The 17,162-nt window shown below is 48.6% G+C and overlaps 1 protein-coding gene across 1 annotated transcript in view; it reads left to right on the forward strand.

Moving 5' to 3' along the window:
- Positions 1-8,705: 8,705 nt before the first annotated feature.
- The window catches only part of SIN3B (SIN3 transcription regulator family member B), a 44,110-nt gene continuing 35,653 nt past the window's right edge, over positions 8,706-17,162 (forward strand). Inside the window, 3 exon segments of the mRNA XM_070373261.1 lie at positions 8,706-8,827; positions 9,069-9,175; positions 10,474-10,627. Of these exon segments, the coding sequence (XP_070229362.1) occupies positions 8,720-8,827; positions 9,069-9,175; positions 10,474-10,627 (369 nt within the window). The 5' untranslated portion in view covers positions 8,706-8,719.

Genomic DNA, 17,162 nt, shown 5'->3' on the forward strand with positions numbered 1-17,162 from the left:
CTTCCAATGAATATTCAGGACTGATTTTCTTGAGGATGGACTGGTTGGATCTCCTTGCTGTCCAAGGGTCTTCTCCAACACCACAGTTCAAAAGCGTCAATTCTTCGGCACTCAGCTTTCTTTATAGTCCAACTCTCACACCCATACATGACTACTGGAAAAACCATAGCTTTGACTAGACAGACCTTTGTTGGCAAAGTAATGTCTCTGCTTTTTACTATACTGTCTAGGTTGGTCATAACTTTTCTTCCAAGGAGCAAGCGTTTTAATTTCATGGCTGCAATCACCATCTGCAGTGATTTTGGAGCCCCCCAAAATAAAGTCTGTCACTGTTTCCATTGTTTCCCCATCTATTTGCCATGAAATGATAGGACCAAATGCCATGATCTTAATTTTCTGCAAGTTGAGTTTTAAGCCGACTTTTTTCACTCTCCTCTTTCACTTTCATCAAGAGGCTCTTTAGTTCTTCTTTGCTTTCTGCCATAAGTGTGGTGTCATCTGCATATCTGAGGTTATTGATATTTCTCTTGGCAATTCTTTCCAGCAAATATACAATACAGTATTATTAACTATAGTCACCAGCTTGTACATGACACTTCCAGGACTTATTTATCATAAGTTATTTTTGGTGAGAAGTCAGCTTCCTTATTAGGTGGTTACACAAATAATAATTCATTATCATGGCAAGCAATCAAATAGAACAGAGGCTATAAGGTAAAAATCAGAAGTAGGGTGATCATGGTGACTCTGTATACAAGACTTTCCAGTAGTCATGTTATGGATGTGAGAGTTGAACTATAAAGAAAGCTGAGTGCCGAAGAATTGATGCTTTTGAACTGTGGTGTTGGAGAAGACTCTTGAGGGTCCCTTGGACTGCAAGGAGATACAACCAGTCCATCCTAAAGGAAATAGGTCCTGAATATTCATTGGAAGGACTGATGCTGAAGCTGAAATCCAGTACTTTGGCCACCTGATGCAAAGAACTGACTCCTTGGGAAAGACCCTGAAGCTGGGAAAGATTGAAGGCAGGAGGAGAAGGGATGAGATGGACAGAGGATGAGATGGCTGGATGGCATCACTGACTCAATGGACATGAGTTTGAGTAAACTCTGGGAGCTGGTGATGGACTGGGAGGCTGGGCATGCTGCAGTCCATGGGGTTGCAAAGAGTCGGACATGACTGAGTGACTGAACGAACTGATGCCACTTAAAACAAAAGCTCTATGTTATGGTAACTGTTCAGTCACTGGCAAATCGGGACATCTGGTCACCTAAACAGCTCTTAGTCCCCCAATTCCTGCCCCCTAGAGCTATATCTTTTGACCAACTTCATCCATTTCACCCAGCCCTACCTCCTGCCTCTGGCAGCCATCAATCTGCTTTCTGTATCTATAAGTTTGAGGGGGGGTATTTTTTAAATTTATTTTTAAAATATTTATTTATTGGGCTATGCCAGGTCTTCCTTTCGACATGCAGGATCTTTAGTTATGGCATGAGAACTCTTAATTGTGGCATGTGGGATCTAATTACCTGACCGTGGACTGAACCTGGGCTCTCTTCATTGGGAGTGCCAAATCTTAGCCCCTGGACTTCCAGGGAAGTCCCTGGGCAGGGTTTAGTTAATTGAAAACTTTTAACTTTAAAGTCTAGAGATTTTTTTTTTTTTTTTGCTAAACTCTGTGAAAACATTCAAACCCACAGCAAAGTTGCAATATTGAGGACAATGAACATGTGTTTATTGAGATTCCCTGATTGCCCTATTGCTGCCAATCTCCTGCTAAACCAACTCAAAATGACACCGGGACTAGGGTGAGAAGAGTGGAGGGAGCACTCAGACCAAAAATAGTCAACCATCAAAACAGACATTGGGTTACCATAACTTTTAAATCAAAATGAATAAAAATGCATATTGAACAAAATACCAACATTTTCAATAAAACTGGATTCTGATCCTGTATTTGCACAGACTCCTCACCCTAATTCTGGCCCTGGTGATATCAAGACACTTCAGCGCTTATGTAAGGAGGCATTTTTAAGGAATAAGGTCATTCTCCTACATAACTGCACACACCTGCCAAACTAACAATAGGCATTCCTAATTTTTCTAATTAGTCCTAAAGCATTCCTAATTAGCTATTTCTTCAAACTAAACTAGGATGCAATAAAGATTTGTTCACCCATTGCACTGCATTCGTTTGCTTTGTCTCTAGTCTCATTGTAGAGCAGGAGTCAGCAAGCCACAGTCTGCATGTTTGTTTTTGTAAATAAAGTTTTATTGAAACACAGCCATGCCTGTTCATTCGCATATTACCTATGGCTGTTTTCATGCTGCAGTGACAGAGAATGTATGAACCCAGAGTGAAAAATACTTACAATCTGGCTCTTTGTACTTATTTATACTGTATACTTTAATACTGTATTATACAGACATACAATAAACATATATATTTATATTGTATATAACATTTATAATACTTTTATTATATAGTTATTTGTTTAAAATATAAAATATTGGGACTTCCAAGGTGATCCAGTGGCTAAGGCTCCATGTTCCCAATGGAGAGGACCTGGGTTTGATCCTGGTCAAGGAACTAGATCCCACATGCAGCAACTAAAGAGTTTGCATGCTGCAACAAAGGCCAAAGATCCCACATGCCACAACTAAGACCCGGCACAGCCAAACAAATAAATTTTAAATAAATATATATATATAATTTACAATCTGCCAACTCTGGTCTTAAATGACTTGATTAGATTTAGAGCAGACATTTTCTTAAATGGACTGTTTTTAGAGCAGTTTAGATTCACAGCAAAATTGAGTGGAAGGCACAGCGATTTCTCATATCCCCCCTCCACCCACACATGTGTCATTTCCTCCATTATTAACATCCCCACCAAAGCAGTCTATTCGTCACACCTGAAGAACCTACATTGACACCTCATCATCACACGGTAAACGGTTTTGACAAGACTACTTCATGGGGTATTAGTGAGCTATTACGGAGTAACAAATCACCACAAACTTAGCTGCTGAAAAGAACAGCCTTTTATTCTCTCACAGTGTCTGTTGGTCAGGAATCTAGGCATAATGTGGCTGGATTCTCTCTTCAGGGTCCTACAAGTTGTCACTGGGGCTGGGATCTCACTGACCGGCTCAGAGCCCTGATCCATGCTCCTTTCGAGCTGAGCTCCTTGCAAAGCTGTAGGCCTGTGGCTCTTGGCTCCCAGAGGCCACCTCTTTCCATAGGCAGATCATGACGTGGCTGGTTCCTCCTTCAAGGCCAACAGAATCACACATCTCTGCTGCTTCAAGACTGACTTCCAGACTCTTCTAAAGAGTGCCCCTGGGACTTCCCTGGTGGTTCAGCAGTTAAGACTTCTCCTTCCAAGATACAGATGTAAAGAACAGACTTTTGGACTCAGTGGGAAAAGGAGAGGGTGAGATGATTTGAGAGAATAGCACTGAAACATATATATTACCATATGTAAAATAGATAACCAGTGTGAGTTTCATGTATGACACAGGGCACCCAAAGGCGATGCTCTGTGATAACCTGGAGAGATGGGGTGGGGAGGGAGGTTGGAGGGAGCTTCAAGATGGAGGGGACACATATATGCCTATGGCTGATTCATACTGATGTACGGCAAAAACCATCACAATATTGTAAAGTAATTATCCTCCAATTAAATAAATAAACTAAAAACAACAACAACAAAAAGATTTCTCTTTCCATTGCAGGGGGGTGATCCCTGGATTCAGGAAACTAAGATCCTACATGCCTTGTGACCAAAAAAAAAAAAAATCACATCATAAAACAATAGAAGCAATATTGTACAAAATTCAATCAAGACTTTAAAAATGGCCCAAATATTTTTAAAAATCTTAAAAAAAAATTTTAAATTAAAAATAAAGGGTACCCTTGATTAGGTCAGGTCTACCTACATAATCTGCTTTCTGATGAATTCAAAATCAACTTCATTTGGAATCTTAAATACTCCTGAGAATTCCCTTCACCTTCACCATGTAGACATAGACATACTGTAGGTGTGACATCCATGATGTTCCTGGGACCGCCTATACTCCAGGAAGGAAGACAAGGCAGGGCGTTCACACCAGGGCATGAGGATTTCTGGCAGCTTGTAAAATTCTACTGCTGCTGCGGCTGCTGGTGCTAAGTCGCTTCAGTCACGTCCAACTCTGTGCGACCCCATAGACGGCAGCCCACCAGGCTCCCCCGTCCCTGGGATTCTCCAGGCAAGAACACTGGAGTGGGTTGCCATTTCCTTCTCCAATGCAGGAAAGTGAAAAGTGGAAGTGAAGTCGTTCAGTCGTGTCCGACCCTCAGCAATCCCATGGACTGCAGCCTTCCAGGCTCCTCCGTCCATGGGATTTTCCAGGCAAGAGTACTGGAGTGGGGTGCCATTGCCTTCTCTGAAAATTCTGCTACAAACTGTGATTCCCAACTTCAGCGAGTTTGATCCTAATGTTTGCCACCTGGGAAGACTTACCTAGTTCAAAATATACAGGATTTTTGATCTTCTTAATTTTGCCAAAATACTGTCCAACAAAAGACCTACCAGAGAACTTACTTTAATGTCATTAAATTAGACAAATGATAAGGAAATTTGTGTCCCAAATTTATCTAAGCTGTCTATCCAAACTGTCATCTCTAAGGTTTTCCATTTTTTCTAATTTTTTAAAAACTACTTTTTATTTTCATATAAAATCATTTTAACTTTTTATATTGATGTACAGTCAATTTAAAATGTTGTGCTAGTTTTAGGTATATACAGCAAATTGATATATATATATATATACATATATATATATATTCTTTTCAGATTCTTTTCCATTATAGGTTCGTATAATATATTGAATATATTTCCCTGTAGGGAAATACAGTAGGGGCTATACAGCAGGCCCTTGTTGTTTATCTAAAAGGTTTTCAACTTAATCTGTGTAGATGAGAATAGTAAAGAAAAAAATTAGCTTAGCCACTTTGTATGCTTTATAAGGAGAAGGCAATGGCACCCCACTCCAGTACTCCTGCCTGGAAAATTCCATGGACCGAGGAGCCTGGTGGGCTGCAGTCCACGGGGTCGCTGAGAGTCGGACACGACTGATCGACTTCACTTTCACTTTTCACTTTCATGCATTGGAGAAGGAAATGGCAACCCACTCCAGTGTTCTTGCCTGGAGAATCCCAGGGACTGGGGAGCCTGGTGGGCTGCCGTCTATGGGGTCGCACAGAGTCGGACATGACTGAAGTGACTTAGCAGCAGCAGCATGCTTTATAAAAACAAGAATGAAAAGATGTACACGTCCTGTTGCCTACATATTGAACACACACACAGACACACATGCACACACGCATATATTCATGTATCCTTCAGAACTCACACCCGTGCCCAAGGTGGCACTGACTTGTGGTTGCCTGTTCTCCAGTTGAGTGAGGGCTTCCTCTGATCCTAAGAGACCTACTAAAAGAATAGAAAACCTAAAGTGATCCTTGTGGGAGGGGGAGCAATGTAGAAGGTCTCTGGGGCTTGTGAGAAGCCCACATGTGCCATTGATTCTCAGGGGAGGGACCTCCCCCAGGAGGTGCTGCTGTGGATAGGACTGGTAGCCTCAGAATGTGCTTCAGTCGGCCTTAGCTTCTGTTCAGGCAGAAATGCAATGAAACCGAGCAGAATACCTTTGTGGGCTGGGAGCTATGAATCCTCACACTTCCTTTCTCCTCAACCCCACGTCCACCCTGTGCCTCGTCCTCTCTGCTTTACTTTCTAAATATCACTCCCTTTCACCACCTTCTCTCCACCTCCCCTTCTCCTACCCTGGTCTAAAACCACCATCATCCTTTGCCTGTCTAAACGATGAAACAGCCTCCCTGCACCCTCCCTGGCTCCCCTCCAATCACTTCCCTGCAGAACAGTCAGAGTATTTGCTTCCAACTTCCAAGCTTCTGAAACAGTTCCTTGTGTAGAACCCACACACAATTGCTACCAGCACTAAATGCCAAGTCCAAAAGCCTTAACTCATTTCATAAGAAAGAGTGGCCTGCCTTCTCTGTTCCCTCTACACTTATCCTGCTCTCTCTCTTTCTCTCTCCCTCCCATTTCTCTGAAATCCAAGAACACTGGTTTCTTTAAGTTCTTTAAATATGCCACACTCATTCCCACCACAGGGCCTTTGCACAGCCATTCCTTCTGATTTTCACAGTGAACACCTACATATCATTTAGGACACAGCTAGAATATCACTACCTCTGGGAGGCCTTTCTCATCCCCTGACTGGGTTAAGTCTGTCTGGTGACAGAAGATATTTTCCAAAAATGGTCATGGCAATAATTCCTATCTCCCCATTCTATTCCTGGGGCTTCCCAGGTGGCTCAATGGTAAGAAATCTCCCTGCCAATGCAGGAGATCCAGGTTCGATTCCTGAGTCGGGAAGATCCCCTGGAGAAGGAAATGACAACTCATTCCGGTATTCTTGCCTGGAGAATTCCACGGACAGAGGAGCCTGGTGGGCTACAGTCCATGGGGTTGCAAAGAATTGGACACGATTGAGCACACAGGCATCATGCATGCTATTTCAGAACCTGGCCACTCCCCAGGTTCTGGAGTCTGTTGGCTCTCCACTTGAATTTGGGAGGGACTTCTGATTCTGTGTGACTTGCAAAGGTAGATCAGAAAAGGCTATAAGGCTTCCACCTGGCTCAGTTGTTCCTCTCTGTGTGATTGGGCTTGGAACCTAGCTGCCATACTGTGAGGAAGTTCAGGCTACATGAGGCGGCCACATGTGGGTCATTCTGGCAATAGCCACTGGCCTCAACCTACAGCCAGAAGCAACTGAGACATGTGAGTGAGTAAACCTTCAGAGGATTCCATCCTCAGCCTTCCAAATACCCAGCTGACACAGAGGGGACAGGGATGAGCTATCCCTTCCAAGCCTGGAGGTTGGAGAACAAAATAAATGTTCTTATCATGTAAACCTCTAAATCTGGAGATGGTAGAGTAACTGGAACAGAGTAACTATTACACTTGTAATTTCCCTTTGAAGTATCTGTCACAGTTGAAACTTTACATCTGTGTATGTGATTGATTTTTATCCTTCTTGAAAGACTGATGACACTGTGGGGGTAAAAGCCTTGTTACTTTTGCTCACCATTCTACTTCTGCTGCTGGAACTCCCCCTATAGTCGTGTCCGACTCTTTGTGACCCCATGGACTGTAGCCTGCCAGTCTGCTCTGTCCATGGGATTCTCCAGGCAAGAATACTGGAGTGGGTGGCCACGCCCTCCTCCAGGGGATCTTCCTCACCCAGGGATTGAACCTGGGTCTCCTTCTTTGTGGGCAGATGCTTTACTGTCTGAGCCACCGGGGAAGTCCCAATTTTACTCATGACCCCTGGCAAATGATGCACCCGTTGCCAATATAGTCTCAGCTTTCCTGCACCTCTTCACAAATAGAGATACCAAATGAAGATGACGTACAAGAGACTGTGGGACGGCAGAGAAGTCGGGCAGTTTCTTGAGAGAGAGGATATTTGGGTTGTATTTTGCAGGATATATAGGGTGCTTTTTGTGTAATGAAGAGATAGAATAGGACTTCCAGCTGACACATGGGGTCAGGGAGCAGCCAGGCTAAGCAGGCATTGACAGGAGTTTCTGCACAGATAGAAGGCAGCTTACTTGGGTGAAAAATTCTGCAAGAAAAGGTTCATAAGGGGCAGGTTTTTATTGCCTTCCATGCTGCATACAAATGCTTAGATTTAACTCATAAGAAATAGGAAGACCTTGGAGATTTGGAAGCAGTTGTGAAATGATCTCAGTTCTTGATAGCACTGGGACTGGAAAAACTGGTTAAGAGGCTCCCAAACTGGTCCAGTGGGGAAGTGATGGGAACAGGACTAGAGAAGTGAGGAGAGGAGGATCAGGACTAAGTCAAGAGCAATTTAGCAGGGACTTCCCTGGTGTTTCAATGGCTAACACTCTGTATACGCAACACAGTGGGCATGACTTCAAACCCTGGTCAGGGAGTTAGATCCCACATGCCACAGCTAAGAATTTGCATGCCACAAATAAGATCCCACATGCTGCAATTAAGACTTAGCGCAGCCAAATAAATTAATAAAAAAATTTTTAAAAAGCATTTCGGCAAAACTTCAATGCAGGGCCTTGTATGCGGGGCGGTGTGTCCCTAACCCTAATCCCAGTTGTTACATCAACCCTAGAAAGCAGGGGTCCAGAACACTATTTCAGTAAATATATCAGGCTGTGTAGATCTTAGCATCTGTAGAAGCTATTCACTCCGCTGCCGGAGCGCAAAAATAGCCAGAGGTGCCCAGTAAAAGAGTGGGCATTCCAGTGTTCCAGTAAACCTTAAGTTTGCAGACACTGAAACTTGAATTTCATAGAATTTTCACGTGGCGCAGAATAATCTTCACTATCGGAGTTTTTCCAACTTTTAAAATTGTAAAAAGCATTCTCAGCTTACTTGTGGGGCCGGACAAAAGCAGAGGGCAGGCCTTGGTTTGCCCACCGGTGGTACTTTAAGCGTTAGCAGCATTTCAGTTTTACGGATAGGATCCTACAGCCAGTCCCTCAAGGAGTTTTGCTGTCCCAGCCGCCGCCAGGCCACGCCCCCTCCGGGCGGAGCCAGCGCATGCGCGGCCGACCCTCGGGCGGGGGGCGGGGCGGGCCGCGGCTCCGAGTTCCAACATGGCGCACGCTGGCGGCGGCGGCGGCGTCGGCCCTGCGGGCCGGGGGCTGAGCGGCGCCCGCTGGGGTCGCTCGGGCTCCGGGGGCCACGAGAAACTGCCGGTGCATGTGAGTGGTGCCCCAGCCGTCCCTGGGGAACCCCGTCGTCCAGTCCCCGGAGGTTGGCGCCCCCTACCAGGGCCCCGCCCGACCCTGGCCCTGCGTCGGCCTCCGCTCCTCTGGGCCCTGGACCCGCGACTCCCTGCCTCCGCCCCTCGGAGCCCGGCCTGTACCCCTCCCGCCAGGGACCCCCGGCCCCGTCCCCTTCTACGCCGACCGCGGCCCACCAGGACCCTCCCCCTCCCCGCAGGTGGAAGACGCCCTCACCTACCTGGACCAGGTGAAGATCCGCTTCGGCAGCGATCCTGCCACTTACAATGGCTTCCTGGAAATCATGAAGGAGTTCAAGAGCCAGAGGTACCTGCGGGGCCCCTGCCCAGGGGGACGTCCCAGGGTACGCCCTGGGCCGCAGTGGGCCTGAGCGGAGTGGGAGCCACCACCCCCCGCTGACCCTCAACAGGGTGACCTTGCGCAGGTTATGACTTCTCAGAGCCTCAGTTCCTTCTTCCAAAAAACGGGACGGAAGGGTACCCTCCTTGTGGAGCTATTGTGGGGATTCCTGGAAGGAGGGCAGGGATGGGGTGAGGCGAGTGAGGCAGTCAGGCAAGCACAGGGTGAGATCCTGTCTTTACTCAGAATGTTGGGTTTTTTTAAGATAAATTTTGTTCGTTGGGGATTTTTTTTTTAAATTTAGATTTTTTTCCCCTCCGCCAAGCACTACATGAAAATGTTACTTATCCTGATTAAGGAATGTTTTGGCACTCTCTCCCCCTCAAATCTTAATCCCCAAGGTGAGTGCCTCACTAGCCTCGCCCTCATCCCAGGCCTGCTTGGGAAATAACGCACATAAAATGCTTCATAAGGAACCTGGCACTTAGAAGGCATTTAAAACACATTAGCTGTTTTCATAGGCACAGAATCAGGGGGGTTAGAGATATATCGGGGACCTCCCGATCCCCTATCTTGTTTGACAGGGGGCTTGCTGAGACTTAGAGTGGGCCAGGGGTTCACCCAGATTCACGTTAGGAGCAGAGACGGGACCAGGACTCCATCCCTTCTGACTTAGATTCGTGAGTATCAGATCCACACTGTGCAGCTTTCCCAGAGGAAATAATAACGACAGGCCTCACCTGGTTTCCTTCCACAAGACCTTGGCCCTGACTGCAGCCCTGAGGGAGAATCCTGTCTCCTCTCTCCGTGAGCTGTTAAGCAGTTTCCATACTTGCAGGGCCTTTGACATTTATGCATTACCGTCAGTTGCTGGGAACAACTCCTGTGTCACAGCAGATCGCTAATTCGTATGAAGTGAATTTATCTCCCCGTTTAGAGGACTTGGCTTCCTGTCTCTTCTTGGAGCTCAGGATGTGCAGCTGGCTCTCCTGACATTTTCAGAACCTAGCGCACGTGCTTGCGGTTTTTTGGGAGCTGTGCTGTGTGCCTGTTGTGTGGGTTTTTGCCAGGAAGATACAGGGAGCCCAGGCCTGGCTGCCTTGGTGGTGGACCACTGTCTGCAGAGTCACACAGAGCACAGTTTAGGGTGCTTTGTTGTCTGTTGAGCAGCCTGTGTCCTGGGACGCTTAAGAGAGTCAGAAGTCAGCTCAGTTCCCAGTTGGCCGCTTAGACTCTCCTGCCACTCCTGGTCTTCTTTGTTCCAGCATCGATACACCTGGCGTCATCCGACGAGTGTCGCAGCTCTTCCATGAACACCCTGACCTCATTGTTGGATTCAACGCTTTCCTTCCTCTTGGCTACAGAATAGACATTCCCAAGAATGGCAAGTTAAACATACAGTCGCCTCTGTCGAGCCAGGTATGCAGTGGTGTGAGTGATCTGGCCTCAGCACCGCCCACCCTGGCACTGGGGTACTCAGGCCAGGCAGCGTGTCTCGTGTGTTTTTCATTGGCAGGGAAGCAGGTGAAGGGCCGGTCTTCTTGAAATGCTTCTAGCACAAATCAAAATAAATCGAAACACCTTCCCCAGCAGCCTCTGCATCCCAAATTGATCCATTTGGCAGATTTAAATCAAGAGTGGGTGTGCCTGTATATGTTAGGGAGGCATTCTCCGAACATAGTTTTATGTCCAGTCACAATCAGAGATGTGGATGGACCTAGAGTCTGTCATAGAGAGTGAAGTAAGTCAGAAAGACAAAAACCAGTATCGTATATTAGTGCATGTGTTAACATGTGGAATCTAGAAAAATAGGACAGATGAACCTAGTTCCAGGGCAGGAATAGAGACTCAGACATAGAAAACGGACATGTGGACACAGTGAGGGAGGGGAAGGTGGGGTGAATTGGGAGATTAGTTTGGCATAAATACATTACCATGTGTAAAACAGACAGATACTGGGAACTCTGGAATATAGCACAGGAGCTCAGCTCAGTGCTCTGTGATGACCTAGAGGGATGGGATGGGGCTGGAGTAGGAGGGAGGTCTAAGGGAGGGGATATGTGTGTGTGTGTGTGTGTGTATAGCTGATTCACTTGGTTGTACAGCAGAAACTTAACATTGTGAAGCAACTGTACTCTGATTAAAAAAAGATAATGGCAATCGGAGCCACCAAGGTCTGGGTTTGCGGCTCCCCCTCAGAGCGCTAGGCAGGCCATACTCGTGCTTGGGCCCGTGATCCCTCTGATCACCCTTGGCAGCACACGGAATCGAGCGGTGGAGATGCATGTGTGACCAGCCATCTTTATTGTTGATGTGCTTCATTTCCCTGCGGGCAGGACCATGGACTCAGCTCAGGCTTGTGGTCCCTTCTTTAAGTGACAGGTGGCACCCTCTTCTGTCTCTGCAGTCCTTTCTTCTTTGAGCTCACCAGACCCCCTGAGAAAAAGACTGTTTGAGCTTTACTTTTATAAGGTAGCCATTATCTTTTTCTCTCCTCGGTCCTGTTGCCATTTAGGGCATAACACATTGCTGGTGGTGTTGCTGGCCAGGGCATTGTGGGTGTTCAGTGGCATCCCCGGCCTCCACCCATAGGCCCTCACCCAGTCGAGACAGCCAAAAACAGATCTCCAGACAGAGCCACATGTCTCCTGGGAGCAAAATCACAGCATTGAGAAGCCCTGGTGTGACTGAACCAGCTTTTTGAACCACCTCCTCCTCCATCTCTGCCCGAGGGGTTTTTGCAGGGAAGCTAAAAATCTACCGTGAAGCATTTTGTAGGTTTCTCCTCTGTTGAAGGAGATTGCAGTTTCCTATCAATTAGGGAGTCAGGATTTGAAAAGAGAGCAGTGCAAGGCGACTTGGCAGTGGCGGGTCCCTCTCCGAGGGGGGCTAGTGCACACGTTCTGCCTTTTCTCTGCAAGGCAGTCTTGTCAGCACGTCAGCACCATAAGCAAGTCATCTCATTAAAGCTGAGGAGTGCGCCTCACTTTTAAAAAGGTACTTGAAAGCCTGGGGCCAAAAAAGCTACTATTTCATGTTTGCAAATGAAATCCCAGGATCCAGAGGTAGTGCTTGTACCTCCAGATGATAAAAGCCTTAGCAGGGATTAACCTTCGGAACAGTCCCGGCTGGCGAGAAAAGCGAGCTCTTTGCAGCTGTGTGTGCGGGGGCACTTTGCTGATCCGAGGCGCTTTGTAAACACTGGGTGTTGAAGAAAAAACTGGTGACCAAGCCCTAAATTGCACTCCCCATGTGGAATTTGCCTTTCTCTAGCCCCGTGGGAGTAACTGCTCCCAAGGCCGGATCTTCACTCGAGCCTCTCCTCTTCAATAGCCGCAGGGCTCCTGCTGCTCCCCAAGTGACTTCCAGACCTGTTGGAGAGATAAGGAGAACCGACCAGTCTTGTCTGCCCCCGGGGTGGATTTCGTGACTGCAGGCTTATTAACTCTGAAGAGGAGTTTGATGAGAACGTTCCCTTAACAGCTGCCTACCAGGGCTTTTCGGTCTTGCTGCAGCCTAGGAGCCGCCATGTGTGGGCTGCCCCCGCCCGAGAGGTCCGTGCCCTTCATCCCCTCCGGTCACCCGCTGCCGGCTTGGTTTCAGTCATTTCTGTTTCCAGCCCTGCTTCCCGCCAGGCCCAAACCCCATGTCTTCTGAGCTTCCTAGAGGCCTTTTCAAGTCAGTGGTAGCCTGAGAACTTTCCAGGGCTCCCTGCTCACTAGTGCCATGGTGATTTTTTTTTTTAACTGGTTTTTCTGGCTTCACTGTACTGAAGAAACTTCTGTGTGTGTGTGTGCACACGCGCGCATGTGTATGTGAATATTTTCCATTTCTACATCTCGTCATTAATGCTGTCAGCTATAGACAAGGAGAGAATGGTGGTTAAGCGCTAAGGAAGAGAAGTGGTAGCCTGTGGGGAGCCTTTTGTGCAGGGCTTCTCAGCCTTGCCGCTGGGGCCAAAGTGTTGTTCTTCATGGGCATGGGGCCCATCCCACACTCTGCAGGCTGTTGAACAGCATCACTGGGCTGCACCCCCCTGATGCCAGTAGCACCCCGACCCCCACCCCCGGCCAGGTACGACAACCTTAAATGTCTCTTGATGTTGCCAAGTGTCCCCTGGGTTGGGAACAGAATCTCCCTGGTTGAGACACTGGCCTAAGGGAAAGATAAACAGACGTGCCATGATGTGGGCAGCCTGCCCAGGAAGACCATCCCCTGGCTGCGGCCTTTGGGGCCAACACCATTTTGGATCTGGTTGACTTTAGTTATAACGTCACCTCCTCAAAGAGCTCCCCCTCCACCAATTCCCATCCCCAAGTCATTTTCACAGCATCCCGTTTTACATATTTCAAAATAGCATAGGAGAGCTAAGAAATAAAAAATGCACTGTTTCCTGTTGGTTTGCCTTCCCTGGCAGGTGGGGTCCTCCAGATCAGGCCTGACTTGTTCATGACTGTCCCCGTTCTGGACACCTGAAGGGCGAGGCCCCGGGCGAGAGTGGTGAATCTTGGCTGCCAATTCTGCTCAGGATAGACCCTGCCTCTCGGGGCGGCTCCTCTGTACTTGTCCAAGGTCACAGCTGCTTAGATGAACCTAAGAGATAAACCTTGAGGTGCGGTTTATAGTTTAGTGTTCCCTCTACATTCAAAGGGAGCCAGCTGACTTCCCTCTGGGAAGGGTCATGCAGTGTCCATTCAGTCTCGAGGAGGCCACCTCTTGGCTTTATGTCTTAGTCATCCATGGGGCAGAGGTAGGCCACCTCCTCTGTGCCAGGCACTGGGGTTTGTTCAGATTCCTGGCTCTCCGGGCCCTTGCATGGTTAAGGTGGGGGCTCATGCGAGACACGTACGGATGGGTGTGAGACGTGAGAGGGAGTTCAGCGCCACAAGTGAAAGATAGCAGAAGCCAGGCCTGGGGAGGCATGATGGGCGGAGGAAGGGGAGCAGGGGCCACGCCTGTGTCCTCTGGGGGAGGCTCTGTGGTAGGAGCGTGAAGGCCTGAGGTGGGAACGATTGGGTGTGCCTGAGAAAGCCAGGAAGCCGGTGGGGTCGGGACCTGAAGCAGAGGCTATAGGGGAGAGAGCCAGGAGCGTGAGAAGCCAGGGGAGAGTTCTGAAAAGGCCCCTCCAGCTGCCATGCCAGAAGTGGACTGGGGGAACAAGAGAAGATCTGGGAGGCTAGAGGGGGGCCCTGTGTGAGCCAGATGGAGTGGAGGGTACTGAGGACCAGGGGCGAGGTATCGGTGAAAGTGGGCAATCCAGGTGATGGCAGGATGCCTGCGGCTCTGGGTGGACGCAGCACCCGCTGAGATGAGCAGTGGGGCGGGGGGCGGAGGGGGCCGCTGCTCCCTGTTGGGACGTCCCCTTGAGGGTCTCTTCAGTGCCAGGCAGGGCTGTGTGTGAGCACTCGGATGGACCAGGCGGCCGCGTATGACAGTTCCTTAGTGTCCAGCAGGCGTTTCTACTGTGCCTGGTCAAGGCCACCCACGGCAGGCAGAGCACACAAAGGCCTGGATTGTTCCAGAAAGTTTAGACCAGGGGTTGGCAAACTGTGGCCCACGGATCGAGCCAGCTTATGTTTGTATGGCTGGTAGCTTCTACATTTTTAAGATTGTGGTTAAAAAAATTTTTTTTAATTGTGGTGATATTTATGTAACATAAAATTCAGCATTATAACTATTTTAATGTGTCCAATTTAGTGGCTTTTTAGTAAATTTACAATACTATGCAGCCACCACTAATTCCAGAACATTTTATTACCCCAGAAAGAAACATGGACCTCCTCAGCCCCATCTTTCACACCTCCCCGCCCCTGGCAGCCACTAATCTGCTTTCTGTCTATATAGGTTTTCCTGTTCCGAATACTTCATATAAATGCAGTCATGCACTGTATGTCTTTTTGCGTCTGGGCTTCCTTCTCTCAGCGTTGTGTTTTTGAAGGTCATCCATGTTGTATTGGGGCTTCCCCAGTGGCTCAGCGGTAAAGAATCCACCTGGAATGCAGGAGACCCTGAGTCAGGAAGATACCCTGGGGAAGGGAATGGCAACCCACTGTAGTGTTCTTGCCCGGAGAATTCCATGGACAGAGGAACCTGGCAGGCTACAGTCCATGGGGTTGCAGAGAGCTGGGCATGACTTTAGCAGCTCACAACAGCAGCAACATGTTGTACCAGCACTTCATTCCTTTTTAAGGCTGAATAATATTCCACTGCATAAACGGAACACATTTTGTTCATTCATTCATCACTTGATGGACACGAGGGTTGTTTCCACCTTTTGACAATTGTGAACAGCGCTGCTGTGAACAAACATAAGGATTTGCTTGAGCACTTGTGTTTGGTTCTTTGGTGGATACCTAGGAGTGGAATTGCTCAGTCACCTGGGGACCACGTTTAACTTGCTGAAGAATCACTGGACTGTTGGCCGCAGTGGTTGGACCATTACCGTCTGACCTTTCTTGTGGAGCCCTGGTCTGCAGGGGTGGTTCTCTGTCTTGTCACCGTAACTCACTTCCAAGAACTGGAGGAGGCACATGGTGCTTAAAAATGCCCCCTTATACTGGTGGGAAAGGAGCCCCCAGTGAACACACAGCCTCCTCTGAAACCATCCTGGGCTCCACGGCTGCTCCCTCCCCCTGTCCCTGCTCAGCTATTCCCACCCACAAACCTGTGTACCACAGAGGAACACAGGATCAGATCTCTGTTAGTTTAAGTGAAAGGTGATCAGGAGGAGCATCCCCAAAGTGATTTAGAACCAATTCCAGTGCCGGGGAGAAACAGTACTAAAGAGTTGTGACTGCTCTAGGTCTCTTGTGTCTCTGTTTTCCTTGGCTTCCTAGAGTTGCCTCTGCACCCACCCCAACCCCACATTCACCCCCACCCGAACCCCAGATTTGTATCTCAGAGTTCTGACCCTCAGTGTCTCAGAATATGATTGTATCTGGAGATAGGATCTTGGCAGAGATGATTAGGTAAAATGGGGCCGTTAGGATGAGCCTTGATGCAGGCTGACTGTGGTCCTTACAAGGAAGAAATGTGGACACGGGGAGTACCCTCAAGGATCTGTGCGCGCAGAGGGGCAGCCCTGTGAGGACGCAGCAGGAAGGAGGGGCAGGTGTCCAGCCAGGAGGCCTCAGGAGAGGCTGCTGACCCCTTGAGCTTGGACCTCCAGCCTCCAGAACTGTGGGGAGGCGGTGTCTGTTGTTGCCGCTGCCCAGCAGCCCTGGTGCACCAGTGGACCCACTCGGGTGCTGGCGGTGTGCCTGCTGGAGGCGGCGGCAGTGTGCCTGGAGCCCCCTGGAGTCCAGGGTCAGCTGCAGGTGCCAGGGGATTTCACCTGGTCATCCCCAACTGTGGATGAAGCCCACTCTCTTCGAAGCACTGCTCCAGGCACTGGGGATACAGCCATGTCCAAAAGAGAATCCCTGCTCCCCTGGAGTCTCCCTGCAGCTCAGGGCTGGACAGACAGTAAAATAAGTAAAATGTGTCACCTGTAGGAAAGTGGTATGTGCCATGGAGAAAAAGAGCAAGAAAGGGGCTCAAAGTGCTAGGAGATGAGGTCTAGAAGATTCCCTGAAAGGGGTTGTGTATGCAAAGACCTAAAGCCGAACCAGAGGGTTCCGGACCTGCCCGAGACCCGGGCGGGGACCCGCAGGAAGCCGAGGGTCAGTTCTGACAGCCCAGCTGTGGTCAGTGGCAGAGCGAGGCCGTCCTCAGGTGGTGGTTCAGTCGCTAAGTCGTGCACGACTCTTCGACCCCACGGACTGCAGCATACCAGGCTTTCATGTCCTCAGCTATCCCCTGGAGTTTGCTCGGGTTCCTGTCCGTTGAGTTGGTGATGCCATCCAACCATCTCATCCTGTGCTGCCCTCTTCTCCTTTTGCCTTCAGTCCTGACATCCTCAGGACCACACGTGAAATTCCAGTCTAAAGGCGGAAACGTCGCCTCCTTTGTGGGG

Source organism: Bos mutus, chromosome 7 (assembly GCF_027580195.1).
Source record: "Bos mutus isolate GX-2022 chromosome 7, NWIPB_WYAK_1.1, whole genome shotgun sequence".
NCBI classification, from domain to species: Eukaryota; Metazoa; Chordata; class Mammalia; order Artiodactyla; family Bovidae; genus Bos; species Bos mutus.